This window comes from Sphaerodactylus townsendi, linkage group LG01 (assembly GCF_021028975.2).
Source record: "Sphaerodactylus townsendi isolate TG3544 linkage group LG01, MPM_Stown_v2.3, whole genome shotgun sequence".
Classification (NCBI taxonomy): Eukaryota; Metazoa; Chordata; class Lepidosauria; order Squamata; family Sphaerodactylidae; genus Sphaerodactylus; species Sphaerodactylus townsendi.
In genome coordinates, this window is record NC_059425.1 from 17051023 (window position 1) to 17078931 (window position 27909).

The window sequence follows — 27909 nt, forward strand, 5'->3', positions numbered from 1 at the left end:
AAGGATTGGTTGCCATCCGGGCTTTCCTTAGTCAGTGTGTGGTTCTACTCCCCATTCAGGTGGGATTGCCTGCTCTGGATTATGAAATTCCTAGAGATTTGGGGGTGGGCCCTGGGAAGGGTGGGGATTGGAGAAGGGAGGGACCTCAGTGAGGTACAATGCAGAGGTGTAGCTGGGCCAAACAGCACCCGGTGCGCAGTCTATATTTTCGGGGGGGGGCATGGCCCGCCCGCAGCGCCCCTTCCTTCCCCCCTTCCCGCCTTCCCACACTTACCTTAGTTCCTTTCCTTTCCCTAGAACTTTTTCAGGCTGAAAAAAACAGCCTATTCGCAGTTCAGACTTAAAAACGGCCTGATGGGAACTATATTTCCCAGGAGACCTGTAGTTTCTCAGACCATTTTTAGCCTGTACTGTGGACAGGCCTTTTTTTTCAGCCTGAAAAAGTTCTAGGAAAAGGAAAAGAACTAAGGTAAGTATGGGAAGGGGTTTGGGGGGTGCCGCGGGGGAGGGAAGGGGAAGGAGCCTGGGCGCAATTATCCATGTGCGCCCCCAGGTGTGTTCCCAGTTCAAAGTGCACCCCCCTTGTAGCTCCACCACTGGTACAATGCCATAGAGTCCTCCTTCCAACGCAGTTATTTTCTCTAAGGAAATTGATCTCTACAGCTTGGGGACCAGCTGTAATTCTGGAAGATCTCCATCCTGGAGACTGGCAACCCTGATTGAATGTTGCCATAAGCATCCTTTGCAAAGCAAGAGGGAGCTTTGTTCTTGTCTTAGAATGGAGGCACCTGAGCTGTTGAGTGAAGGAAGAGAAGATTCAGGAGAAGCCCACTCCTTCCTTCTTCAGGCTTCAGGCTTGCTGAACCATACATGCCTCCAGCCAACGAAAACATAACATCAACCGTGATGGCCAGACTCCAAATAAAACTTCATTTATTCAGAATGCTTGTCATGAGCGAGGCAATGGAGATATAATGTTATGTCTTCGCCTCCCACGGCAGCCATTTGGCTTTGGCCCCACCTCCTACGGCAGCCATGATGGGGTATCCTCCCCACTCCCCTCTCAAAATTCCAAAGTTGCCCACAGTCAAAGAAAGGTTAATGATTCCTGCTCTAAAAAGATAGCATCCCTTTAAGAAGACCCAACACTGCTTTGGGGTACAAACCCATACAGGGTGCAATGGTCAGGTGAAATATTTTTGCTGCCCACGAAGCCTTACATGAGGACCACCAGCTCTTTGTTTCCTAGCAACTAACGCAAGGAACAGACAGTGCAGTCACCTTATTTGTTGCTTAGGAACCATCACAAGCTGGTGATAGTGCTTGGAAGCATCATAAGGGGGGAGGGGAGTTGGCATTGTCTAAAACACAGGTGTCAAACCCGTGGCCCTCCAGATGTTATGGACTACAGCTCCCATCATCCCCTGCCAGCATGTTATGGACTACAGCATGTTATGGACTACAGCATGTTATGGACTTTAGAGCAGGAATCACTAACCTTTCTTTGACTGTGGGCATGATGCTGGCAGGGGATGATGGGAACTGTAGTCCATAACATCTGGAGGGCCACGAGTTTGACACCTATGATCTAAAAGAAGGCAACAGGGCTATCATATGTGGTTAACAATCTCCCGGTGGGGCCAATATTACAACTGATCTCCAAACTACAGAAATCAGTTCCCAGAGAAGAAACGGCACCTTTGGAGGGTGGACTCTATAGCATCACACCTCCACTGAGTTCCCTCTCCTCCACAGTTCCCCCCTCCAACAGGCAACAACCCCACATTGTCCAGAATTTACCAAGTCGGAGCTAGTAACGCTCCATCATATTTGTGTTGCCTAGAAACCACTGCAAGAGGGCATCAGGATCACTTTTGTGTTGCCTAGCAACCATAGCAAGAGGACAACTGCACCTCCCTGTAGTCCCCGAGCCACTCCCATAGGCCAACTGTCGGTGTTGCCTAGTAACGTCCAGCGGACCTACTGAGGCCTAGCGCCATCCCCCAGCAAAACAGCTGCTGCCATGGTCTTCATCCTAAAGAGAGTTTTATTGGCTCCAAGCACGGCATGTCTGGGTGGTTTCTGTCACGAAATTTCATTTAATTTTTGGTCTGGTGGTCTGAAAACAATCTGTCAAATAAAGGACACTAGGCAGGCAGGCAAAACACCCCCTGAGCTGGTACGAATCCCGCCGTGGAGGCCCCTGGCCCGTCCCCACGAGCTATTCATAGCGGTGCTTGCGTCTCTTGGCTGCAGATCGGAGCATGGCAGCCGCTACACCCATCATGCCAATTGTCCCCACAGCTATGGCATCGGTGACCTGCAAGAAAAGGAAACAAAGGCATGAGGCAGGTTGCCAACTATAGGAAGGAAATTTGCGGAGGTGGTGATTGGGCGGAGAGCTCAGGCGGTCTGTGATCTCCTGGTAGCTGCTTGCCCAAGCTGCCCTTTCCTCCGAGGGTATTGTTCTGAGCAGAATATAGATATGAGCAATCAATCTTTGTAGTTTGGTCATCAGCTGTAACTCAGGAAGCTCTCTTGAGGGTTGGAAGCTCAAGAGACTGACTTCCTTCAGGGTCTTCATGAAGCAACAGGCTCATGAAATCCTGCAGCATCGTGAACATTTGATTGATTGATTGATTGATTGATTGATTGATTGATTGATTGATTGATTGATTGATTGATTGATTGATTGATTGATTGATTGATTGATTGATTGAAGCTTTCACGGCCGGAATCACTAGGATATTTTGGGTTTTCCAGGTTGTATGGCTGTGTTCCAGTAGCATTTTCTCCTGACATTTTGCCTGCATCTGTAGCTGGCATTCAGACATCCTCTGAAGATGCCAGTCAAGGATGCAGGCGAAATGTCAGGGAAAAAATGCTACTAGAACATGGCCATACAACCCAAAAAACCCACAACACCCTATTTATGTATTTATTTATCAAGTTTGTATCCCACCCTATCCACTCAGGGCTCAGGGTGGGTCACAACAAATAACAGTTCATTAAAACCTTTAAAATAGAAACAACAATTAAAACAATAGTACAATAAACGCCAATAACAGTTTTACAATACACCGTTAAAGACGGGGTTTTCAAGAATTGCACTATTCGCATGTCTTTTTAAAAATCCCAGGTTGCACCCATTTGCAAGCAAACAGCCGGGCAAGAAACACTTTATTCAGCTGTGCTTTCCTTTTTTCATTTTGCAGCTTACATCTAGGTAGCCATGCAGGTGCACAAGGTTGTACCGTGGTATCGTGAGACATCAGCATGGCAGGGGGGGGGGGGTCCATTCATGCATGCCTGCATAGCTAAACATCAGTGGGAGGTACATTTTAAAAAATAGATGCACCTCCATGCCATGCGAAGGTGCAACAGCAGCCTGTATTATTTCTGTGGGCTCAGACCACTGCCTGCATGGATGCATGCGAACGTGAAAAAAAGGAAAGCAGGTTACTTTATCCCAACTGCAACCCACTATACATTTGCTGTGCGGAAAGGGCCAAAAAGATTTTGTAGGTTTTCTATTGCATTAAAACCTAGAAAATCTTTTGATTAAAAAGATAGCAGTGGAACCCATGAGGGGGTGCAGCGTAGAGAAAGTTGCCTTCATCATATCCCTTTCATCTCCCTGGCCTGCACATGCAGAATAACACACTTTCAATCCACTTTCGCAATTGTTTGCAAGTGGATTTTGCTATTCCGCACAGTACAATCCAGCTGCAAAGTGGATTGAAAGTGCATTGAAAGTGCATTATTCTGCATGTGCAGAAGGGGCCTCTGTTTAAAAACTGCTCTGCCTCCTGCGCACCTTCCAGCACAATACAAGTATTTCTCCCTCCCCCTTTTTTTGATGTCCCGCCCTCACCTGGTCGCTCATTGCAACTCCATATCGTAAGTCCATTACAAAATGTTCACAATTATGGGTAGTCAGGTTATAGGGCATCTCGCTGCCCACCAGCTCCTCTGCCCTTTGAAGGATCTTGGCAAGCGGTACCAACGAGTGCGTGCTGTCATGCTTGTTGTTCACTCTGTACAGGTCCTTCCGTACCACGACATCTAACCAGTCTTTCTTCACATAAGCTCTGTCAGACAAGACTGCCAAAACGCTGGCAGCACCATTAGCGAGACGGTCGCCTTGTAGGAAGAAAGAAGCAGAGAGGGGGGCTTGATAGCTGCCAACGGGATCATGTGAACAAGTTAACATTGGGCAAAGTCAGGAAGTGTAACAATGTTGGGATACACAACATTCGCCCCACCCTTTTGCCATTGAGTCCCACCATAGAGCACTCCCTCTGCCGAAAGGACTTATTTTTGACTCCCCTGACTTTCATTTTGCCTCGCAAGGGCTGCCCAACCACCAATAAGGCCTCCATTTAGAACACTTTTATTTCTTCAAGTGCCTTCAACTTTGCTGAACCGTACCAAGTACACTGAAGTGCATCATATAGCAATCCCCATAGTTGTCAATAGGAGGCACTCAACCATAGACAATTGCTGCTTAAAAGAATAGGAAGAATGAAGAAGAAGCCATTGCTCTGCCCCTTTGCCAATCAAACTGCACCCTAGATATGGATCATAGAAGTTATACCTAGAAGGCATAAATACTAATGAGGCCCACAGATACTGAAGGGATCACAGAGCCAAGATCGAATTTAACATTTGCAATGAGGAGTGTGGTAGGCCTTCTGCTATACTTCAAGCACTGCTTGAAGGAAACACACTTTTCATCCTGACACAATCCTTTAGTACATCAATAGGAGTATAGTGTTTAGATCGAGGGATGTAATTGTACCTCTCTATTCTGCATTGGCTAGACTTCAGCTGGAATATTGTGTACAGTTCTGGGCACCATCATTCAGGAAGGATATTGGCAAGCTGGAACAGGTCCAGAGGAGGGCAACCAAAACGGTAAAAGGTCTAGAATCCATGCTCTAAGTCGGAGGAGAGACTTAGGTAGCTGGGGATGTTTAGTTTGGTGAAGAGAAGGAGACATGATAGCCCTGTTTAGATATTTGAAGGGATGTCATGTTGGTGAGGGAGCGAGCTTGTTTTCTGCTGCTCCAGAGACTAGGACCAGGAGTGGTGGGTTCAAAGTGAAGGAAAAGAGATTCCACCTAAACATCCCGGAAAAAACTTCCTGACAGTAAGGGCTGTTTGACAGTGGAATGCACCACCTCAGAGTGTGGTGGAGTCTCCTTCTTTGGAGGTTTTTAAAGAGAGACTGGATCGCCATCTGACAGGAGTGCTTTGATTGTGTGTTCCTCCATTGCAGGGGGCTGGATGATGACTTTTGGGGTCTATTCCAACTCTATGATTCTATATCCGCAGCAGAGTGAATGAAGGATTGCGGAAGCATGACCACACAGCGTTCAAATTGGAGGAAGATCTGTGGATGGTACAGTTGATCTTCAGACGACCAAGATCAAGACCCCTGGAGAAAAATGGCTGCTTTGGAGGGTGGACTCCACGGCATACCCTGCTGAGGACCCCCTCCTCCCAAACCCCGCCCTCAGGCTCCACCCACAAAATCTCCATGGCTTTCCCAACCCAGAGCTGGAAAACACTACGAAATGGTAGCCTTTCCTCCTTCACTTTGTCCCAGGAACCCATAACATCCGAGTACACGGCCTACCGGCTTCCATGGGGACTTACATTCAGGGGCCAAGTGAACTACCTTGCCATCTCCGACATAGATGGCCCAGTGCTGATAGCAAGAGCGGAAGATCTCTATGAGGTCCCCAGGTTTTATTTCATCCTGTGAGAAACAAGTGGAAGGTTTATTAGGGCGTGGCACGGCTGATCAGTACAGTAAACCTTTATTAGGCATAAAGCACGGCTGATCTCGATTGGGTTAGATCTTGGGGATTTCTTCCGTTATTGGTGGCAGCTTCCCCCAGAGCACAAGAGGGTAACTTCTCGCACCTCGAAAGGCACTGCCAATAATAAGGGAAAGCATGATCATTAGCTGAAGAGATGTCCCGACACCCTTCCATGATCCCCATAGAACAGAATGCACCCTGAGAGCCAGCGTGGTGTGCTCAGTCCCGCATGCAGGATTGGGCTCGCTCCCACCACCACCACCACCACCACCACCTCGCTTCTCAGGACTTAGCAGACTTTGGGAAGTGAGGTGGGGGGGGGTGGAGGAGAGCCTGATCCTGGGAGCTGGATAGTTTTCCTGTTTTGTAAAAAAATTAATTTTAGAGGATATGACTTCGAAGTTTCTCAGGTTTGACATGAGAATCTCTGCTGTGCCTGCCACCAACAGCGGTCTAACACCTGTTGCATTGTTTAGCACAGGGGTGGGCAATTATTTTTTCCATGGGGCCTCATAAGAAACAGAAAATATTGTGGAGGGCCGGGCAAGGCAGGGGGGCGAGGCGCTTTTGAAAGCCCCGCAAAAGCCGGCAGCCAAGGCAACCAGCTTCTGCAGGGCTTTCAAAGACACCTCACTCCCCAGCAAGGCAGGGGGGCCAGTCAGGGTCATCCGGCAGGCCGGATGTGGCCCGCGGGCCGTATAATGCCCAGGTCTGGTTTAGCACAATGGTCTTTACTGCTAGTTTAATATATTTCAGGAATCCACAACTTTTCTGAGCCTGCAGGCACTGTTAGAATTCCGTCACAAGATGGTAGGCCCAGTCGCAAAATGGCTGCCGGAGGAGGAGTCAAACACGAGAAGCCCAAGTAAACGGGAGAGGAGGGATAATTTAAAAATACACTCATACAAAGGGGTGAAAGAGAATAAACTCAACACCACGGTGGCAGCTGCTATTGAAACAATATTAATTTCCATTTTGATTTTTTTCCACTTGATTTTTTTTTCAACTTTCGGTTTCAGTTTTCAATGTTATTTTAATCCGCACGACCAATCAGATCTTCAGTAGCAAATCAGAAGCCTCGCCGGGCCCACTTTCTAAAAACACTTGGCAGGCCAAGAAAAGTGTAGGCGGGCACGGCGGTTCCCACAGGTACCACATTGGGGACACCTGTTACATTTGTTTTAATCCCATCTTTTCCTTAAAGGGCTCAGGCCCTGTCCCTCCTCCTGTTGATCTTCAGACCCCCCATGCTAAATTCAGCCAAGAGACAGTTCCTAGCTCCAAGTCATCCATGGAGGAGAGGAGTTCTAACACCAAAACCCCAAGAAACACACCAGTCTGGCTCAGCAGCACCCCGCATCCTCCTCCCATTCGCAGCAGTCTACGTTGTGTATTTACCCCTCTGCACATGATTGATTTCAGCTAAGCCGCAAAGAATCCAGACAGTCCCTAAGCCCCTATGCCGAACAGCCATTGCACACCCGTCTACATTTTGCAGATGAAGGCGTGCGGCAGGGGAGCACGATGGTAACTTTACTCTGCTTCAGCAGTTGCCGGAGGGCAGTTTGTGGCAGAGACAGACTGCTTTCCCCACGCAGGCCATTTTGCTACAGTCCTCTGCAAAACTCAAGGAGCCTGCTGGGTCCCACGAAGCTGGACAGTGACAAATGGTTGTTTCTCTTTACGCATGCAGAGTTTCGCCTGGACCTTTCAGTTTCTTAGGTTAATAAATATTTCATAGTGAAGCACAGTAGTTTCCACTTGTGTGATGTACTCTCTCTCTCTCTCTCTCTCTCTCTCTCTCTCTCTCTCTCTCTGAGGAACTGACTGACTGACTGACTGATTGACTGATTGACTGACTGACTGACTGATTGATTGATTGATTGATTGATTGATTGATTGATTGATTGATTGATTGATTGATTGATTGATTGATTGATTGATTGATTGATTGATTGATTGATTGATTGATTGATTGATTGATTGAGAACATAAGAACATAAGAGCAAGCCTGCTGGATCAGACCAGAGTCCATTTAGTCCAGCACTCTGCTACTCGCAGTGGCCCACCAGGTGCCTTTGGGAGCTCACATGCAGGAGGTGAAAGCAATGGCCTGCTGCTGCTGCTGCTCCTGAGCACCTGGTCTGCTAAGGCATTTGCAATCTGAGATCAAGGAGGATCAAGATTGGTAGCCATAGATCGACTTCTCCTCCATAAATCTGTCCAAGCCCTTTTTAAAGCTATCCAGGTTAGTGGCCATCACCACCTCCTGTGGCAGAATATTCCAAACACCGATCACACGTTGCGTGAAGAAGTGTTTCCTTTTATTAGTCCTAATTCTTCCCCCCAGCATTTTCAATTGATTGATTGATTGATTGATTGATTGATTGATTGATTGATTGATTGATTGATTGATTGATTGATTGATTGATTGATTGATTGATTGATTGGCTGTTGTGGGTTTTCTCGGGCTGTGCAGCAATGGTCTGGTAGTTTTTGCTCCTAGGGTTTCACCTGCATCTATCTTCAGAGTCATGTCACAGTAAGTGTTTCTCTGTGGGGCATAGTGTGGAGTGATTGTGTGGTGGGGGTGTCTGTTTTGTCCATCTCAAAGGTGGGAGGGGGATGAGACACTGTTGCATGGATCCAGGTGGAGTTCATTTGCACTTGCATTTAAATGTCTCTTACCGCGACGTGCCTCTGAAGATGCCAGCCATAGATTTAGGTGAAACATTAGCAGCAAAAATGACCAGGCCACGGCCACACAGTCTGGAAAACCCACATCACCCAGTGGATTCCAGCCGTGAAAGCCATTGACAACAGGATGACTGATTCATTGATTCATTGACTAATTTCTGGTATAGCCTGATTTCATTGGATCTCAGAAGCTATGTAGGGTTAGCACTTGGATGGCAGACCATTAAGGAAGACTCAGCAGAGGAATGGCAAACTACCCTTCATTATAGTCCACCTGCTCTGCTCTGCCAGTTCTCTTAAAAAAACCCGACATCTCAACACGGGAGTGGCAAAATTCGTACAGAAACATACAGACCTTGTTCCCGACAAATAGGGGCACGGAACATGTACGCAGTTACTGGAATCTATAAGCGAGCAGTAAAATTCTCTAGATCTGGATTTTCCCCTGGATTTTGGCATTGCCAATTACCTGGGCTTTTTTATTTTCTTTTAAAGTAGAACTAACGCACTAGACATTTCCCACTGCATCGTTTTGTATTTCCAAGAGTGCCGTGCATAAAGGCGAAGTGGCAATTTTCACTTCCTCCAGCAAATCTGCATCTCCCCCTCCTTGAACATTACCAGCATGCTTGGGTACACTGAAAAAAAACACTACTAAAGAAACACTGACGGTGGGATCGGATGCGAGGAGGAGGAGGAGGAGGAGGAGGAAGAGGAAGAGGAGGAGGAGGAGGAGGAGGAGGAGGAGGAGGAGGAGGAAGAGTTTGGATTTACACCCTCCCTTTCTCTCTGGTAAGGAGTCTCAAGGTGGCTTACAAGTTTCTTCTCTTCCTCTCCCCACAACCAGGGGCGTACCTGCCAGAGGGACATGTGGTGACACATGTCCCCAGGCACCACACGTTTGATCATGTGGAGGGAGCACAAAATCACCCCACACATACACCCCTTGGCCCTGCAGCTCTGCCCCCAGGGCCTCCAAACCACTGAGACTCCATCAGCAACACCTTTTTCGAGGGGGGGGTCAGAGTTCCTCAGGGAAGGGAAGTCAGGGACCCCCCCCCCTTTCTCCCCTGCACAGATCTGGGCCAGTATTTCCACTGCCAGAAGATCCTGCCTGGCCTGGGAGGTTTGCCTGCCCCCTCCCACACATCCCACCATAGTGAGGTGAGTTGGAGTCCGGGAGGGGCGCCAGGAGGGGCACCAAGCCCCAGTGGCCCATCTCCATGGCAGGCGTGGTGGTTGGAGCGGTTTAGTTGCGCATTGGAGCCCAGGCCCGGGGGGGGCACAAACTAACTTCTTGCCCCGGGTGCCATTTTGTGTCAATATGCCTCTGCCTACTACAGACACCCCATGAGGCAGGTGGGGCTGAAAGAGTTTGGAGAGAACTGAGATTGGCCCAAGGTCATACACCAGGCTTCATGTGGAGGAGTGGGGAAACAAATCCAGTTCACCAGATAAGAGTCCACTGCTCGTGTGGAGCAGTGGGGAATCAAATCTGGTTCTCCAGATTAGAGTCCACCACTCGTAACCGCAGCATGCCAGCTCTCTATCGGTACATGACGGTAAAGCACAGCACAACTGCTTTTTTGCAGTGTTGTATCTTTGTGTATATTGGGAATGTAGATGGGGGAGATCATGCAAATGAAGCAAGGGTGCCGTGAACTGTAAAAGGTTCCAGTTAATTCTAAATATCAGCTAAACCGGCCTTCAGGAGCAGTTAAATCCAGCTGAGAACAATATTCCAGAAGAAAGTGACAAAATGGCAGGGGAAACAGGCCATAATGTTGGAAAGTGTCCTTGAATCGGAGGCCATCTCAGGCAACCCCGTAGGGTTTTCAAAGCAGGGAACATTCTGAGGTGGTTTGCCATTGCTTTCCTCTGCACAGCGACCTTGGACTTCCTTGGTGGTCTCCCATCCAAACACTAATCAGTGCCAGCTCTGCTTAGCTTCCAACACGGGCTGGCAAGGCCATCCCAGCCAGGGGAGTTCATCCCCAGCTGAATCTAGCTCATGAACATCTTCTCAGCATTCCAAAATGTAGAGGCCATAAACTGACCTGGATGACTAAGGCTTTCACGGCCGGAATCACTGGGGTGCTGTGTGGTTTCCGGGCTGTATGGCCGTGTTCTAGCAGCATTCTCTCTGGGGGGGGGGGGGTGGGGGGGGGGGGGGGTGGGGGGGGGGGGGGGTGGGGGGGGGGGGGGGTGGGGGGGGGGGGGGGTGGGGGGGGGGGGGGGTGGGGGGGGGGGGGGGTGGGGGGGGGGGGGGGTGGGGGGGGGGGGGGGTGGGGGGGGGGGGGGGTGGGGGGGGGGGGGGGTGGGGGGGGGGGGGGGTGGGGGGGGGGGGGGGTGGGGGGGGGGGGGGGTGGGGGGGGGGGGGGGTGGGGGGGGGGGGGGGTGGGGGGGGGGGGGGGTGGGGGGGGGGGGGGGTGGGGGGGGGGGGGGGTGGGGGGGGGGGGGGGTGGGGGGGGGGGGGGGTGGGGGGGGGGGGGGGTGGGGGGGGGGGGGGGTGGGGGGGGGGGGGGGTGGGGGGGGGGGGGGGTGGGGGGGGGGGGGGGTGGGGGGGGGGGGGGGTGGGGGGGGGGGGGGGTGGGGGGGGGGGGGGGTGGGGGGGGGGGGGGGTGGGGGGGGGGGGGGGTGGGGGGGGGGGGGGGTGGGGGGGGGGGGGGGTGGGGGGGGGGGGGGGTGGGGGGGGGGGGGGGTGGGGGGGGGGGGGGGTGGGGGGGGGGGGGGGTGGGGGGGGGGGGGGGTGGGGGGGGGGGGGGGTGGGGGGGGGGGGGGGTGGGGGGGGGGGGGGGTGGGGGGGGGGGGGGGTGGGGGGGGGGGGGGGTGGGGGGGGGGGGGGGTGGGGGGGGGGGGGGGTGGGGGGGGGGGGGGGTGGGGGGGGGGGGGGGTGGGGGGGGGGGGGGGTGGGGGGGGGGGGGGGTGGGGGGGGGGGGGGGTGGGGGGGGGGGGGGGTGGGGGGGGGGGGGGGTGGGGGGGGGGGGGGGTGGGGGGGGGGGGGGGTGGGGGGGGGGGGGGGTGGGGGGGGGGGGGGGTGGGGGGGGGGGGGGGTGGGGGGGGGGGGGGGTGGGGGGGGGGGGGGGTGGGGGGGGGGGGGGGTGGGGGGGGGGGGGGGTGGGGGGGGGGGGGGGTGGGGGGGGGGGGGGGTGGGGGGGGGGGGGGGTGGGGGGGGGGGGGGGTGGGGGGGGGGGGGGGTGGGGGGGGGGGGGGGTGGGGGGGGGGGGGGGTGGGGGGGGGGGGGGGTGGGGGGGGGGGGGGGTGGGGGGGGGGGGGGGTGGGGGGGGGGGGGGGTGGGGGGGGGGGGGGGTGGGGGGGGGGGGGGGTGGGGGGGGGGGGGGGTGGGGGGGGGGGGGGGTGGGGGGGGGGGGGGGTGGGGGGGGGGGGGGGTGGGGGGGGGGGGGGGTGGGGGGGGGGGGGGGTGGGGGGGGGGGGGGGTGGGGGGGGGGGGGGGTGGGGGGGGGGGGGGGTGGGGGGGGGGGGGGGTGGGGGGGGGGGGGGGTGGGGGGGGGGGGGGGTGGGGGGGGGGGGGGGTGGGGGGGGGGGGGGGTGGGGGGGGGGGGGGGTGGGGGGGGGGGGGGGTGGGGGGGGGGGGGGGTGGGGGGGGGGGGGGGTGGGGGGGGGGGGGGGTGGGGGGGGGGGGGGGTGGGGGGGGGGGGGGGTGGGGGGGGGGGGGGGTGGGGGGGGGGGGGGGTGGGGGGGGGGGGGGGTGGGGGGGGGGGGGGGTGGGGGGGGGGGGGGGTGGGGGGGGGGGGGGGTGGGGGGGGGGGGGGGTGGGGGGGGGGGGGGGTGGGGGGGGGGGGGGGTGGGGGGGGGGGGGGGTGGGGGGGGGGGGGGGTGGGGGGGGGGGGGGGTGGGGGGGGGGGGGGGTGGGGGGGGGGGGGGGTGGGGGGGGGGGGGGGTGGGGGGGGGGGGGGGTGGGGGGGGGGGGGGGTGGGGGGGGGGGGGGGTGGGGGGGGGGGGGGGTGGGGGGGGGGGGGGGTGGGGGGGGGGGGGGGTGGGGGGGGGGGGGGGTGGGGGGGGGGGGGGGTGGGGGGGGGGGGGGGTGGGGGGGGGGGGGGGTGGGGGGGGGGGGGGGTGGGGGGGGGGGGGGGTGGGGGGGGGGGGGGGTGGGGGGGGGGGGGGGTGGGGGGGGGGGGGGGTGGGGGGGGGGGGGGGTGGGGGGGGGGGGGGGTGGGGGGGGGGGGGGGTGGGGGGGGGGGGGGGTGGGGGGGGGGGGGGGTGGGGGGGGGGGGGGGTGGGGGGGGGGGGGGGTGGGGGGGGGGGGGGGTGGGGGGGGGGGGGGGTGGGGGGGGGGGGGGGTGGGGGGGGGGGGGGGTGGGGGGGGGGGGGGGTGGGGGGGGGGGGGGGTGGGGGGGGGGGGGGGTGGGGGGGGGGGGGGGTGGGGGGGGGGGGGGGTGGGGGGGGGGGGGGGTGGGGGGGGGGGGGGGTGGGGGGGGGGGGGGGTGGGGGGGGGGGGGGGTGGGGGGGGGGGGGGGTGGGGGGGGGGGGGGGTGGGGGGGGGGGGGGGTGGGGGGGGGGGGGGGTGGGGGGGGGGGGGGGTGGGGGGGGGGGGGGGTGGGGGGGGGGGGGGGTGGGGGGGGGGGGGGGTGGGGGGGGGGGGGGGTGGGGGGGGGGGGGGGTGGGGGGGGGGGGGGGTGGGGGGGGGGGGGGGTGGGGGGGGGGGGGGGTGGGGGGGGGGGGGGGTGGGGGGGGGGGGGGGTGGGGGGGGGGGGGGGTGGGGGGGGGGGGGGGTGGGGGGGGGGGGGGGTGGGGGGGGGGGGGGGTGGGGGGGGGGGGGGGTGGGGGGGGGGGGGGGTGGGGGGGGGGGGGGGTGGGGGGGGGGGGGGGTGGGGGGGGGGGGGGGTGGGGGGGGGGGGGGGTGGGGGGGGGGGGGGGTGGGGGGGGGGGGGGGTGGGGGGGGGGGGGGGTGGGGGGGGGGGGGGGTGGGGGGGGGGGGGGGTGGGGGGGGGGGGGGGTGGGGGGGGGGGGGGGTGGGGGGGGGGGGGGGTGGGGGGGGGGGGGGGTGGGGGGGGGGGGGGGTGGGGGGGGGGGGGGGTGGGGGGGGGGGGGGGTGGGGGGGGGGGGGGGTGGGGGGGGGGGGGGGTGGGGGGGGGGGGGGGTGGGGGGGGGGGGGGGTGGGGGGGGGGGGGGGTGGGGGGGGGGGGGGGTGGGGGGGGGGGGGGGTGGGGGGGGGGGGGGGTGGGGGGGGGGGGGGGTGGGGGGGGGGGGGGGTGGGGGGGGGGGGGGGTGGGGGGGGGGGGGGGTGGGGGGGGGGGGGGGTGGGGGGGGGGGGGGGTGGGGGGGGGGGGGGGTGGGGGGGGGGGGGGGTGGGGGGGGGGGGGGGTGGGGGGGGGGGGGGGTGGGGGGGGGGGGGGGTGGGGGGGGGGGGGGGTGGGGGGGGGGGGGGGTGGGGGGGGGGGGGGGTGGGGGGGGGGGGGGGTGGGGGGGGGGGGGGGTGGGGGGGGGGGGGGGTGGGGGGGGGGGGGGGTGGGGGGGGGGGGGGGTGGGGGGGGGGGGGGGTGGGGGGGGGGGGGGGTGGGGGGGGGGGGGGGTGGGGGGGGGGGGGGGTGGGGGGGGGGGGGGGTGGGGGGGGGGGGGGGTGGGGGGGGGGGGGGGTGGGGGGGGGGGGGGGTGGGGGGGGGGGGGGGTGGGGGGGGGGGGGGGTGGGGGGGGGGGGGGGTGGGGGGGGGGGGGGGTGGGGGGGGGGGGGGGTGGGGGGGGGGGGGGGTGGGGGGGGGGGGGGGTGGGGGGGGGGGGGGGTGGGGGGGGGGGGGGGTGGGGGGGGGGGGGGGTGGGGGGGGGGGGGGGTGGGGGGGGGGGGGGGTGGGGGGGGGGGGGGGTGGGGGGGGGGGGGGGTGGGGGGGGGGGGGGGTGGGGGGGGGGGGGGGTGGGGGGGGGGGGGGGTGGGGGGGGGGGGGGGTGGGGGGGGGGGGGGGTGGGGGGGGGGGGGGGTGGGGGGGGGGGGGGGTGGGGGGGGGGGGGGGTGGGGGGGGGGGGGGGTGGGGGGGGGGGGGGGTGGGGGGGGGGGGGGGTGGGGGGGGGGGGGGGTGGGGGGGGGGGGGGGTGGGGGGGGGGGGGGGTGGGGGGGGGGGGGGGTGGGGGGGGGGGGGGGTGGGGGGGGGGGGGGGTGGGGGGGGGGGGGGGTGGGGGGGGGGGGGGGTGGGGGGGGGGGGGGGTGGGGGGGGGGGGGGGTGGGGGGGGGGGGGGGTGGGGGGGGGGGGGGGTGGGGGGGGGGGGGGGTGGGGGGGGGGGGGGGTGGGGGGGGGGGGGGGTGGGGGGGGGGGGGGGTGGGGGGGGGGGGGGGTGGGGGGGGGGGGGGGTGGGGGGGGGGGGGGGTGGGGGGGGGGGGGGGTGGGGGGGGGGGGGGGTGGGGGGGGGGGGGGGTGGGGGGGGGGGGGGGTGGGGGGGGGGGGGGGTGGGGGGGGGGGGGGGTGGGGGGGGGGGGGGGTGGGGGGGGGGGGGGGTGGGGGGGGGGGGGGGTGGGGGGGGGGGGGGGTGGGGGGGGGGGGGGGTGGGGGGGGGGGGGGGTGGGGGGGGGGGGGGGTGGGGGGGGGGGGGGGTGGGGGGGGGGGGGGGTGGGGGGGGGGGGGGGTGGGGGGGGGGGGGGGTGGGGGGGGGGGGGGGTGGGGGGGGGGGGGGGTGGGGGGGGGGGGGGGTGGGGGGGGGGGGGGGTGGGGGGGGGGGGGGGTGGGGGGGGGGGGGGGTGGGGGGGGGGGGGGGTGGGGGGGGGGGGGGGTGGGGGGGGGGGGGGGTGGGGGGGGGGGGGGGTGGGGGGGGGGGGGGGTGGGGGGGGGGGGGGGTGGGGGGGGGGGGGGGTGGGGGGGGGGGGGGGTGGGGGGGGGGGGGGGTGGGGGGGGGGGGGGGTGGGGGGGGGGGGGGGTGGGGGGGGGGGGGGGTGGGGGGGGGGGGGGGTGGGGGGGGGGGGGGGTGGGGGGGGGGGGGGGTGGGGGGGGGGGGGGGTGGGGGGGGGGGGGGGTGGGGGGGGGGGGGGGTGGGGGGGGGGGGGGGTGGGGGGGGGGGGGGGTGGGGGGGGGGGGGGGTGGGGGGGGGGGGGGGTGGGGGGGGGGGGGGGTGGGGGGGGGGGGGGGTGGGGGGGGGGGGGGGTGGGGGGGGGGGGGGGTGGGGGGGGGGGGGGGTGGGGGGGGGGGGGGGTGGGGGGGGGGGGGGGTGGGGGGGGGGGGGGGTGGGGGGGGGGGGGGGTGGGGGGGGGGGGGGGTGGGGGGGGGGGGGGGTGGGGGGGGGGGGGGGTGGGGGGGGGGGGGGGTGGGGGGGGGGGGGGGTGGGGGGGGGGGGGGGTGGGGGGGGGGGGGGGTGGGGGGGGGGGGGGGTGGGGGGGGGGGGGGGTGGGGGGGGGGGGGGGTGGGGGGGGGGGGGGGTGGGGGGGGGGGGGGGTGGGGGGGGGGGGGGGTGGGGGGGGGGGGGGGTGGGGGGGGGGGGGGGTGGGGGGGGGGGGGGGTGGGGGGGGGGGGGGGTGGGGGGGGGGGGGGGTGGGGGGGGGGGGGGGTGGGGGGGGGGGGGGGTGGGGGGGGGGGGGGGTGGGGGGGGGGGGGGGTGGGGGGGGGGGGGGGTGGGGGGGGGGGGGGGTGGGGGGGGGGGGGGGTGGGGGGGGGGGGGGGTGGGGGGGGGGGGGGGTGGGGGGGGGGGGGGGTGGGGGGGGGGGGGGGTGGGGGGGGGGGGGGGTGGGGGGGGGGGGGGGTGGGGGGGGGGGGGGGTGGGGGGGGGGGGGGGTGGGGGGGGGGGGGGGTGGGGGGGGGGGGGGGTGGGGGGGGGGGGGGGTGGGGGGGGGGGGGGGTGGGGGGGGGGGGGGGTGGGGGGGGGGGGGGGTGGGGGGGGGGGGGGGTGGGGGGGGGGGGGGGTGGGGGGGGGGGGGGGTGGGGGGGGGGGGGGGTGGGGGGGGGGGGGGGTGGGGGGGGGGGGGGGTGGGGGGGGGGGGGGGTGGGGGGGGGGGGGGGTGGGGGGGGGGGGGGGTGGGGGGGGGGGGGGGTGGGGGGGGGGGGGGGTGGGGGGGGGGGGGGGTGGGGGGGGGGGGGGGTGGGGGGGGGGGGGGGTGGGGGGGGGGGGGGGTGGGGGGGGGGGGGGGTGGGGGGGGGGGGGGGTGGGGGGGGGGGGGGGTGGGGGGGGGGGGGGGTGGGGGGGGGGGGGGGTGGGGGGGGGGGGGGGTGGGGGGGGGGGGGGGTGGGGGGGGGGGGGGGTGGGGGGGGGGGGGGGTGGGGGGGGGGGGGGGTGGGGGGGGGGGGGGGTGGGGGGGGGGGGGGGTGGGGGGGGGGGGGGGTGGGGGGGGGGGGGGGTGGGGGGGGGGGGGGGTGGGGGGGGGGGGGGGTGGGGGGGGGGGGGGGTGGGGGGGGGGGGGGGTGGGGGGGGGGGGGGGTGGGGGGGGGGGGGGGTGGGGGGGGGGGGGGGTGGGGGGGGGGGGGGGTGGGGGGGGGGGGGGGTGGGGGGGGGGGGGGGTGGGGGGGGGGGGGGGTGGGGGGGGGGGGGGGTGGGGGGGGGGGGGGGTGGGGGGGGGGGGGGGTGGGGGGGGGGGGGGGTGGGGGGGGGGGGGGGTGGGGGGGGGGGGGGGTGGGGGGGGGGGGGGGTGGGGGGGGGGGGGGGTGGGGGGGGGGGGGGGTGGGGGGGGGGGGGGGTGGGGGGGGGGGGGGGTGGGGGGGGGGGGGGGTGGGGGGGGGGGGGGGTGGGGGGGGGGGGGGGTGGGGGGGGGGGGGGGTGGGGGGGGGGGGGGGTGGGGGGGGGGGGGGGTGGGGGGGGGGGGGGGTGGGGGGGGGGGGGGGTGGGGGGGGGGGGGGGTGGGGGGGGGGGGGGGTGGGGGGGGGGGGGGGTGGGGGGGGGGGGGGGTGGGGGGGGGGGGGGGTGGGGGGGGGGGGGGGTGGGGGGGGGGGGGGGTGGGGGGGGGGGGGGGTGGGGGGGGGGGGGGGTGGGGGGGGGGGGGGGTGGGGGGGGGGGGGGGTGGGGGGGGGGGGGGGTGGGGGGGGGGGGGGGTGGGGGGGGGGGGGGGTGGGGGGGGGGGGGGGTGGGGGGGGGGGGGGGTGGGGGGGGGGGGGGGTGGGGGGGGGGGGGGGTGGGGGGGGGGGGGGGTGGGGGGGGGGGGGGGTGGGGGGGGGGGGGGGTGGGGGGGGGGGGGGGTGGGGGGGGGGGGGGGTGGGGGGGGGGGGGGGTGGGGGGGGGGGGGGGTGGGGGGGGGGGGGGGTGGGGGGGGGGGGGGGTGGGGGGGGGGGGGGGTGGGGGGGGGGGGGGGTGGGGGGGGGGGGGGGTGGGGGGGGGGGGGGGTGGGGGGGGGGGGGGGTGGGGGGGGGGGGGGGTGGGGGGGGGGGGGGGTGGGGGGGGGGGGGGGTGGGGGGGGGGGGGGGTGGGGGGGGGGGGGGGTGGGGGGGGGGGGGGGTGGGGGGGGGGGGGGGTGGGGGGGGGGGGGGGTGGGGGGGGGGGGGGGTGGGGGGGGGGGGGGGTGGGGGGGGGGGGGGGTGGGGGGGGGGGGGGGTGGGGGGGGGGGGGGGTGGGGGGGGGGGGGGGTGGGGGGGGGGGGGGGTGGGGGGGGGGGGGGGTGGGGGGGGGGGGGGGTGGGGGGGGGGGGGGGTGGGGGGGGGGGGGGGTGGGGGGGGGGGGGGGTGGGGGGGGGGGGGGGTGGGGGGGGGGGGGGGTGGGGGGGGGGGGGGGTGGGGGGGGGGGGGGGTGGGGGGGGGGGGGGGTGGGGGGGGGGGGGGGTGGGGGGGGGGGGGGGTGGGGGGGGGGGGGGGTGGGGGGGGGGGGGGGTGGGGGGGGGGGGGGGTGGGGGGGGGGGGGGGTGGGGGGGGGGGGGGGTGGGGGGGGGGGGGGGTGGGGGGGGGGGGGGGTGGGGGGGGGGGGGGGTGGGGGGGGGGGGGGGTGGGGGGGGGGGGGGGTGGGGGGGGGGGGGGGTGGGGGGGGGGGGGGGTGGGGGGGGGGGGGGGTGGGGGGGGGGGGGGGTGGGGGGGGGGGGGGGTGGGGGGGGGGGGGGGTGGGGGGGGGGGGGGGTGGGGGGGGGGGGGGGTGGGGGGGGGGGGGGGTGGGGGGGGGGGGGGGTGGGGGGGGGGGGGGGTGGGGGGGGGGGGGGGTGGGGGGGGGGGGGGGTGGGGGGGGGGGGGGGTGGGGGGGGGGGGGGGTGGGGGGGGGGGGGGGTGGGGGGGGGGGGGGGTGGGGGGGGGGGGGGGTGGGGGGGGGGGGGGGTGGGGGGGGGGGGGGGTGGGGGGGGGGGGGGGTGGGGGGGGGGGGGGGTGGGGGGGGGGGGGGGTGGGGGGGGGGGGGGGTGGGGGGGGGGGGGGGTGGGGGGGGGGGGGGGTGGGGGGGGGGGGGGGTGGGGGGGGGGGGGGGTGGGGGGGGGGGGGGGTGGGGGGGGGGGGGGGTGGGGGGGGGGGGGGGTGGGGGGGGGGGGGGGTGGGGGGGGGGGGGGGTGGGGGGGGGGGGGGGTGGGGGGGGGGGGGGGTGGGGGGGGGGGGGGGTGGGGGGGGGGGGGGGTGGGGGGGGGGGGGGGTGGGGGGGGGGGGGGGTGGGGGGGGGGGGGGGTGGGGGGGGGGGGGGGTGGGGGGGGGGGGGGGTGGGGGGGGGGGGGGGTGGGGGGGGGGGGGGGTGGGGGGGGGGGGGGGTGGGGGGGGGGGGGGGTGGGGGGGGGGGGGGGTGGGGGGGGGGGGGGGTGGGGGGGGGGGGGGGTGGGGGGGGGGGGGGGTGGGGGGGGGGGGGGGTGGGGGGGGGGGGGGGTGGGGGGGGGGGGGGGTGGGGGGGGGGGGGGGTGGGGGGGGGGGGGGGTGGGGGGGGGGGGGGGTGGGGGGGGGGGGGGGTGGGGGGGGGGGGGGGTGGGGGGGGGGGGGGGTGGGGGGGGGGGGGGGTGGGGGGGGGGGGGGGTGGGGGGGGGGGGGGGTGGGGGGGGGGGGGGGTGGGGGGGGGGGGGGGTGGGGGGGGGGGGGGGTGGGGGGGGGGGGGGGTGGGGGGGGGGGGGGGTGGGGGGGGGGGGGGGTGGGGGGGGGGGGGGGTGGGGGGGGGGGGGGGTGGGGGGGGGGGGGGGTGGGGGGGGGGGGGGGTGGGGGGGGGGGGGGGTGGGGGGGGGGGGGGGTGGGGGGGGGGGGGGGTGGGGGGGGGGGGGGGTGGGGGGGGGGGGGGGTGGGGGGGGGGGGGGGTGGGGGGGGGGGGGGGTGGGGGGGGGGGGGGGTGGGGGGGGGGGGGGGTGGGGGGGGGGGGGGGTGGGGGGGGGGGGGGGTGGGGGGGGGGGGGGGTGGGGGGGGGGGGGGGTGGGGGGGGGGGGGGGTGGGGGGGGGGGGGGGTGGGGGGGGGGGGGGGTGGGGGGGGGGGGGGGTGGGGGGGGGGGGGGGTGGGGGGGGGGGGGGGTGGGGGGGGGGGGGGGTGGGGGGGGGGGGGGGTGGGGGGGGGGGGGGGTGGGGGGGGGGGGGGGTGGGGGGGGGGGGGGGTGGGGGGGGGGGGGGGTGGGGGGGGGGGGGGGTGGGGGGGGGGGGGGGTGGGGGGGGGGGGGGGTGGGGGGGGGGGGGGGTGGGGGGGGGGGGGGGTGGGGGGGGGGGGGGGTGGGGGGGGGGGGGGGTGGGGGGGGGGGGGGGTGGGGGGGGGGGGGGGTGGGGGGGGGGGGGGGTGGGGGGGGGGGGGGGTGGGGGGGGGGGGGGGTGGGGGGGGGGGGGGGTGGGGGGGGGGGGGGGTGGGGGGGGGGGGGGGTGGGGGGGGGGGGGGGTGGGGGGGGGGGGGGGTGGGGGGGGGGGGGGGTGGGGGGGGGGGGGGGTGGGGGGGGGGGGGGGTGGGGGGGGGGGGGGGTGGGGGGGGGGGGGGGTGGGGGGGGGGGGGGGTGGGGGGGGGGGGGGGTGGGGGGGGGGGGGGGTGGGGGGGGGGGGGGGTGGGGGGGGGGGGGGGTGGGGGGGGGGGGGGGTGGGGGGGGGGGGGGGTGGGGGGGGGGGGGGGTGGGGGGGGGGGGGGGTGGGGGGGGGGGGGGGTGGGGGGGGGGGGGGGTGGGGGGGGGGGGGGGTGGGGGGGGGGGGGGGTGGGGGGGGGGGGGGGTGGGGGGGGGGGGGGGTGGGGGGGGGGGGGGGTGGGGGGGGGGGGGGGTGGGGGGGGGGGGGGGTGGGGGGGGGGGGGGGTGGGGGGGGGGGGGGGTGGGGGGGGGGGGGGGTGGGGGGGGGGGGGGGTGGGGGGGGGGGGGGGTGGGGGGGGGGGGGGGTGGGGGGGGGGGGGGGTGGGGGGGGGGGGGGGTGGGGGGGGGGGGGGGTGGGGGGGGGGGGGGGTGGGGGGGGGGGGGGGTGGGGGGGGGGGGGGGTGGGGGGGGGGGGGGGTGGGGGGGGGGGGGGGTGGGGGGGGGGGGGGGTGGGGGGGGGGGGGGGTGGGGGGGGGGGGGGGTGGGGGGGGGGGGGGGTGGGGGGGGGGGGGGGTGGGGGGGGGGGGGGGTGGGGGGGGGGGGGGGTGGGGGGGGGGGGGGGTGGGGGGGGGGGGGGGTGGGGGGGGGGGGGGGTGGGGGGGGGGGGGGGTGGGGGGGGGGGGGGGTGGGGGGGGGGGGGGGTGGGGGGGGGGGGGGGTGGGGGGGGGGGGGGGTGGGGGGGGGGGGGGGTGGGGGGGGGGGGGGGTGGGGGGGGGGGGGGGTGGGGGGGGGGGGGGGTGGGGGGGGGGGGGGGTGGGGGGGGGGGGGGGTGGGGGGGGGGGGGGGTGGGGGGGGGGGGGGGTGGGGGGGGGGGGGGGTGGGGGGGGGGGGGGGTGGGGGGGGGGGGGGGTGGGGGGGGGGGGGGGTGGGGGGGGGGGGGGGTGGGGGGGGGGGGGGGTGGGGGGGGGGGGGGGTGGGGGGGGGGGGGGGTGGGGGGGGGGGGGGGTGGGGGGGGGGGGGGGTGGGGGGGGGGGGGGGTGGGGGGGGGGGGGGGTGGGGGGGGGGGGGGGTGGGGGGGGGGGGGGGTGGGGGGGGGGGGGGGTGGGGGGGGGGGGGGGTGGGGGGGGGGGGGGGTGGGGGGGGGGGGGGGTGGGGGGGGGGGGGGGTGGGGGGGGGGGGGGGTGGGGGGGGGGGGGGGTGGGGGGGGGGGGGGGTGGGGGGGGGGGGGGGTGGGGGGGGGGGGGGGTGGGGGGGGGGGGGGGTGGGGGGGGGGGGGGGTGGGGGGGGGGGGGGGTGGGGGGGGGGGGGGGTGGGGGGGGGGGGGGGTGGGGGGGGGGGGGGGTGGGGGGGGGGGGGGGTGGGGGGGGGGGGGGGTGGGGGGGGGGGGGGGTGGGGGGGGGGGGGGGTGGGGGGGGGGGGGGGTGGGGGGGGGGGGGGGTGGGGGGGGGGGGGGGTGGGGGGGGGGGGGGGTGGGGGGGGGGGGGGGTGGGGGGGGGGGGGGGTGGGGGGGGGGGGGGGTGGGGGGGGGGGGGGGTGGGGGGGGGGGGGGGTGGGGGGGGGGGGGGGTGGGGGGGGGGGGGGGTGGGGGGGGGGGGGGGTGGGGGGGGGGGGGGGTGGGGGGGGGGGGGGGTGGGGGGGGGGGGGGGTGGGGGGGGGGGGGGGTGGGGGGGGGGGGGGGTGGGGGGGGGGGGGGGTGGGGGGGGGGGGGGGTGGGGGGGGGGGGGGGTGGGGGGGGGGGGGGGTGGGGGGGGGGGGGGGTGGGGGGGGGGGGGGGTGGGGGGGGGGGGGGGTGGGGGGGGGGGGGGGTGGGGGGGGGGGGGGGTGGGGGGGGGGGGGGGTGGGGGGGGGGGGGGGTGGGGGGGGGGGGGGGTGGGGGGGGGGGGGGGTGGGGGGGGGGGGGGGTGGGGGGGGGGGGGGGTGGGGGGGGGGGGGGGTGGGGGGGGGGGGGGGTGGGGGGGGGGGGGGGTGGGGGGGGGGGGGGGTGGGGGGGGGGGGGGGTGGGGGGGGGGGGGGGTGGGGGGGGGGGGGGGTGGGGGGGGGGGGGGGTGGGGGGGGGGGGGGGTGGGGGGGGGGGGGGGTGGGGGGGGGGGGGGGTGGGGGGGGGGGGGGGTGGGGGGGGGGGGGGGTGGGGGGGGGGGGGGGTGGGGGGGGGGGGGGGTGGGGGGGGGGGGGGGTGGGGGGGGGGGGGGGTGGGGGGGGGGGGGGGTGGGGGGGGGGGGGGGTGGGGGGGGGGGGGGGTGGGGGGGGGGGGGGGTGGGGGGGGGGGGGGGTGGGGGGGGGGGGGGGTGGGGGGGGGGGGGGGTGGGGGGGGGGGGGGGTGGGGGGGGGGGGGGGTGGGGGGGGGGGGGGGTGGGGGGGGGGGGGGGTGGGGGGGGGGGGGGGTGGGGGGGGGGGGGGGTGGGGGGGGGGGGGGGTGGGGGGGGGGGGGGGTGGGGGGGGGGGGGGGTGGGGGGGGGGGGGGGTGGGGGGGGGGGGGGGTGGGGGGGGGGGGGGGTGGGGGGGGGGGGGGGTGGGGGGGGGGGGGGGTGGGGGGGGGGGGGGGTGGGGGGGGGGGGGGGTGGGGGGGGGGGGGGGTGGGGGGGGGGGGGGGTGGGGGGGGGGGGGGGTGGGGGGGGGGGGGGGTGGGGGGGGGGGGGGGTGGGGGGGGGGGGGGGTGGGGGGGGGGGGGGGTGGGGGGGGGGGGGGGTGGGGGGGGGGGGGGGTGGGGGGGGGGGGGGGTGGGGGGGGGGGGGGGTGGGGGGGGGGGGGGGTGGGGGGGGGGGGGGGTGGGGGGGGGGGGGGGTGGGGGGGGGGGGGGGTGGGGGGGGGGGGGGGTGGGGGGGGGGGGGGGTGGGGGGGGGGGGGGGTGGGGGGGGGGGGGGGTGGGGGGGGGGGGGGGTGGGGGGGGGGGGGGGTGGGGGGGGGGGGGGGTGGGGGGGGGGGGGGGTGGGGGGGGGGGGGGGTGGGGGGGGGGGGGGGTGGGGGGGGGGGGGGGTGGGGGGGGGGGGGGGTGGGGGGGGGGGGGGGTGGGGGGGGGGGGGGGTGGGGGGGGGGGGGGGTGGGGGGGGGGGGGGGTGGGGGGGGGGGGGGGTGGGGGGGGGGGGGGGTGGGGGGGGGGGGGGGTGGGGGGGGGGGGGGGTGGGGGGGGGGGGGGGTGGGGGGGGGGGGGGGTGGGGGGGGGGGGGGGTGGGGGGGGGGGGGGGTGGGGGGGGGGGGGGGTGGGGGGGGGGGGGGGTGGGGGGGGGGGGGGGTGGGGGGGGGGGGGGGTGGGGGGGGGGGGGGGTGGGGGGGGGGGGGGGTGGGGGGGGGGGGGGGTGGGGGGGGGGGGGGGTGGGGGGGGGGGGGGGTGGGGGGGGGGGGGGGTGGGGGGGGGGGGGGGTGGGGGGGGGGGGGGGTGGGGGGGGGGGGGGGTGGGGGGGGGGGGGGGTGGGGGGGGGGGGGGGTGGGGGGGGGGGGGGGTGGGGGGGGGGGGGGGTGGGGGGGGGGGGGGGTGGGGGGGGGGGGGGGTGGGGGGGGGGGGGGGTGGGGGGGGGGGGGGGTGGGGGGGGGGGGGGGTGGGGGGGGGGGGGGGTGGGGGGGGGGGGGGGTGGGGGGGGGGGGGGGTGGGGGGGGGGGGGGGTGGGGGGGGGGGGGGGTGGGGGGGGGGGGGGGTGGGGGGGGGGGGGGGTGGGGGGGGGGGGGGGTGGGGGGGGGGGGGGGTGGGGGGGGGGGGGGGTGGGGGGGGGGGGGGGTGGGGGGGGGGGGGGGTGGGGGGGGGGGGGGGTGGGGGGGGGGGGGGGTGGGGGGGGGGGGGGGTGGGGGGGGGGGGGGGTGGGGGGGGGGGGGGGTGGGGGGGGGGGGGGGTGGGGGGGGGGGGGGGTGGGGGGGGGGGGGGGTGGGGGGGGGGGGGGGTGGGGGGGGGGGGGGGTGGGGGGGGGGGGGGGTGGGGGGGGGGGGGGGTGGGGGGGGGGGGGGGTGGGGGGGGGGGGGGGTGGGGGGGGGGGGGGGTGGGGGGGGGGGGGGGTGGGGGGGGGGGGGGGTGGGGGGGGGGGGGGGTGGGGGGGGGGGGGGGTGGGGGGGGGGGGGGGTGGGGGGGGGGGGGGGTGGGGGGGGGGGGGGGTGGGGGGGGGGGGGGGTGGGGGGGGGGGGGGGTGGGGGGGGGGGGGGGTGGGGGGGGGGGGGGGTGGGGGGGGGGGGGGGTGGGGGGGGGGGGGGGTGGGGGGGGGGGGGGGTGGGGGGGGGGGGGGGTGGGGGGGGGGGGGGGTGGGGGGGGGGGGGGGTGGGGGGGGGGGGGGGTGGGGGGGGGGGGGGGTGGGGGGGGGGGGGGGTGGGGGGGGGGGGGGGTGGGGGGGGGGGGGGGTGGGGGGGGGGGGGGGTGGGGGGGGGGGGGGGTGGGGGGGGGGGGGGGTGGGGGGGGGGGGGGGTGGGGGGGGGGGGGGGTGGGGGGGGGGGGGGGTGGGGGGGGGGGGGGGTGGGGGGGGGGGGGGGTGGGGGGGGGGGGGGGTGGGGGGGGGGGGGGGTGGGGGGGGGGGGGGGTGGGGGGGGGGGGGGGTGGGGGGGGGGGGGGGTGGGGGGGGGGGGGGGTGGGGGGGGGGGGGGGTGGGGGGGGGGGGGGGTGGGGGGGGGGGGGGGTGGGGGGGGGGGGGGGTGGGGGGGGGGGGGGGTGGGGGGGGGGGGGGGTGGGGGGGGGGGGGGGTGGGGGGGGGGGGGGGTGGGGGGGGGGGGGGGTGGGGGGGGGGGGGGGTGGGGGGGGGGGGGGGTGGGGGGGGGGGGGGGTGGGGGGGGGGGGGGGTGGGGGGGGGGGGGGGTGGGGGGGGGGGGGGGTGGGGGGGGGGGGGGGTGGGGGGGGGGGGGGGTGGGGGGGGGGGGGGGTGGGGGGGGGGGGGGGTGGGGGGGGGGGGGGGTGGGGGGGGGGGGGGGTGGGGGGGGGGGGGGGTGGGGGGGGGGGGGGGTGGGGGGGGGGGGGGGTGGGGGGGGGGGGGGGTGGGGGGGGGGGGGGGTGGGGGGGGGGGGGGGTGGGGGGGGGGGGGGGTGGGGGGGGGGGGGGGTGGGGGGGGGGGGGGGTGGGGGGGGGGGGGGGTGGGGGGGGGGGGGGGTGGGGGGGGGGGGGGGTGGGGGGGGGGGGGGGTGGGGGGGGGGGGGGGTGGGGGGGGGGGGGGGTGGGGGGGGGGGGGGGTGGGGGGGGGGGGGGGTGGGGGGGGGGGGGGGTGGGGGGGGGGGGGGGTGGGGGGGGGGGGGGGTGGGGGGGGGGGGGGGTGGGGGGGGGGGGGGGTGGGGGGGGGGGGGGGTGGGGGGGGGGGGGGGTGGGGGGGGGGGGGGGTGGGGGGGGGGGGGGGTGGGGGGGGGGGGGGGTGGGGGGGGGGGGGGGTGGGGGGGGGGGGGGGTGGGGGGGGGGGGGGGTGGGGGGGGGGGGGGGTGGGGGGGGGGGGGGGTGGGGGGGGGGGGGGGTGGGGGGGGGGGGGGGTGGGGGGGGGGGGGGGTGGGGGGGGGGGGGGGTGGGGGGGGGGGGGGGTGGGGGGGGGGGGGGGTGGGGGGGGGGGGGGGTGGGGGGGGGGGGGGGTGGGGGGGGGGGGGGGTGGGGGGGGGGGGGGGTGGGGGGGGGGGGGGGTGGGGGGGGGGGGGGGTGGGGGGGGGGGGGGGTGGGGGGGGGGGGGGGTGGGGGGGGGGGGGGGTGGGGGGGGGGGGGGGTGGGGGGGGGGGGGGGTGGGGGGGGGGGGGGGTGGGGGGGGGGGGGGGTGGGGGGGGGGGGGGGTGGGGGGGGGGGGGGGTGGGGGGGGGGGGGGGTGGGGGGGGGGGGGGGTGGGGGGGGGGGGGGGTGGGGGGGGGGGGGGGTGGGGGGGGGGGGGGGTGGGGGGGGGGGGGGGTGGGGGGGGGGGGGGGTGGGGGGGGGGGGGGGTGGGGGGGGGGGGGGGTGGGGGGGGGGGGGGGTGGGGGGGGGGGGGGGTGGGGGGGGGGGGGGGTGGGGGGGGGGGGGGGTGGGGGGGGGGGGGGGTGGGGGGGGGGGGGGGTGGGGGGGGGGGGGGGTGGGGGGGGGGGGGGGTGGGGGGGGGGGGGGGTGGGGGGGGGGGGGGGTGGGGGGGGGGGGGGGTGGGGGGGGGGGGGGGTGGGGGGGGGGGGGGGTGGGGGGGGGGGGGGGTGGGGGGGGGGGGGGGTGGGGGGGGGGGGGGGTGGGGGGGGGGGGGGGTGGGGGGGGGGGGGGGTGGGGGGGGGGGGGGGTGGGGGGGGGGGGGGGTGGGGGGGGGGGGGGGTGGGGGGGGGGGGGGGTGGGGGGGGGGGGGGGTGGGGGGGGGGGGGGGTGGGGGGGGGGGGGGGTGGGGGGGGGGGGGGGTGGGGGGGGGGGGGGGTGGGGGGGGGGGGGGGTGGGGGGGGGGGGGGGTGGGGGGGGGGGGGGGTGGGGGGGGGGGGGGGTGGGGGGGGGGGGGGGTGGGGGGGGGGGGGGGTGGGGGGGGGGGGGGGTGGGGGGGGGGGGGGGTGGGGGGGGGGGGGGGTGGGGGGGGGGGGGGGTGGGGGGGGGGGGGGGTGGGGGGGGGGGGGGGTGGGGGGGGGGGGGGGTGGGGGGGGGGGGGGGTGGGGGGGGGGGGGGGTGGGGGGGGGGGGGGGTGGGGGGGGGGGGGGGTGGGGGGGGGGGGGGGTGGGGGGGGGGGGGGGTGGGGGGGGGGGGGGGTGGGGGGGGGGGGGGGTGGGGGGGGGGGGGGGTGGGGGGGGGGGGGGGTGGGGGGGGGGGGGGGTGGGGGGGGGGGGGGGTGGGGGGGGGGGGGGGTGGGGGGGGGGGGGGGTGGGGGGGGGGGGGGGTGGGGGGGGGGGGGGGTGGGGGGGGGGGGGGGTGGGGGGGGGGGGGGGTGGGGGGGGGGGGGGGTGGGGGGGGGGGGGGGTGGGGGGGGGGGGGGGTGGGGGGGGGGGGGGGTGGGGGGGGGGGGGGGTGGGGGGGGGGGGGGGTGGGGGGGGGGGGGGGTGGGGGGGGGGGGGGGTGGGGGGGGGGGGGGGTGGGGGGGGGGGGGGGTGGGGGGGGGGGGGGGTGGGGGGGGGGGGGGGTGGGGGGGGGGGGGGGTGGGGGGGGGGGGGGGTGGGGGGGGGGGGGGGTGGGGGGGGGGGGGGGTGGGGGGGGGGGGGGGTGGGGGGGGGGGGGGGTGGGGGGGGGGGGGGGTGGGGGGGGGGGGGGGTGGGGGGGGGGGGGGGTGGGGGGGGGGGGGGGTGGGGGGGGGGGGGGGTGGGGGGGGGGGGGGGTGGGGGGGGGGGGGGGTGGGGGGGGGGGGGGGTGGGGGGGGGGGGGGGTGGGGGGGGGGGGGGGTGGGGGGGGGGGGGGGTGGGGGGGGGGGGGGGTGGGGGGGGGGGGGGGTGGGGGGGGGGGGGGGTGGGGGGGGGGGGGGGTGGGGGGGGGGGGGGGTGGGGGGGGGGGGGGGTGGGGGGGGGGGGGGGTGGGGGGGGGGGGGGGTGGGGGGGGGGGGGGGTGGGGGGGGGGGGGGGTGGGGGGGGGGGGGGGTGGGGGGGGGGGGGGGTGGGGGGGGGGGGGGGTGGGGGGGGGGGGGGGTGGGGGGGGGGGGGGGTGGGGGGGGGGGGGGGTGGGGGGGGGGGGGGGTGGGGGGGGGGGGGGGTGGGGGGGGGGGGGGGTGGGGGGGGGGGGGGGTGGGGGGGGGGGGGGGTGGGGGGGGG

At 76.4% G+C, this 27909-nt stretch overlaps 1 protein-coding gene across 1 annotated transcript in view; it reads right to left on the bottom strand.

The window, feature by feature from the left end:
* Positions 1-2221: 2221 nt before the first annotated feature.
* LOC125436821 (phospholipase A and acyltransferase 3-like) overlaps positions 2222-27909 on the bottom strand; it is a 45616-nt gene continuing 19928 nt past the window's right edge. Inside the window, exons 4-6 of the mRNA XM_048504148.1 lie at positions 5662-5764; positions 3875-4143; positions 2222-2320 (exon numbers count right to left, since the gene is read on the bottom strand). Coding sequence (XP_048360105.1) covers positions 2222-2320; positions 3875-4143; positions 5662-5764 — 471 coding nt within the window. The remainder of the gene's footprint in view (positions 2321-3874; positions 4144-5661; positions 5765-27909) is intronic.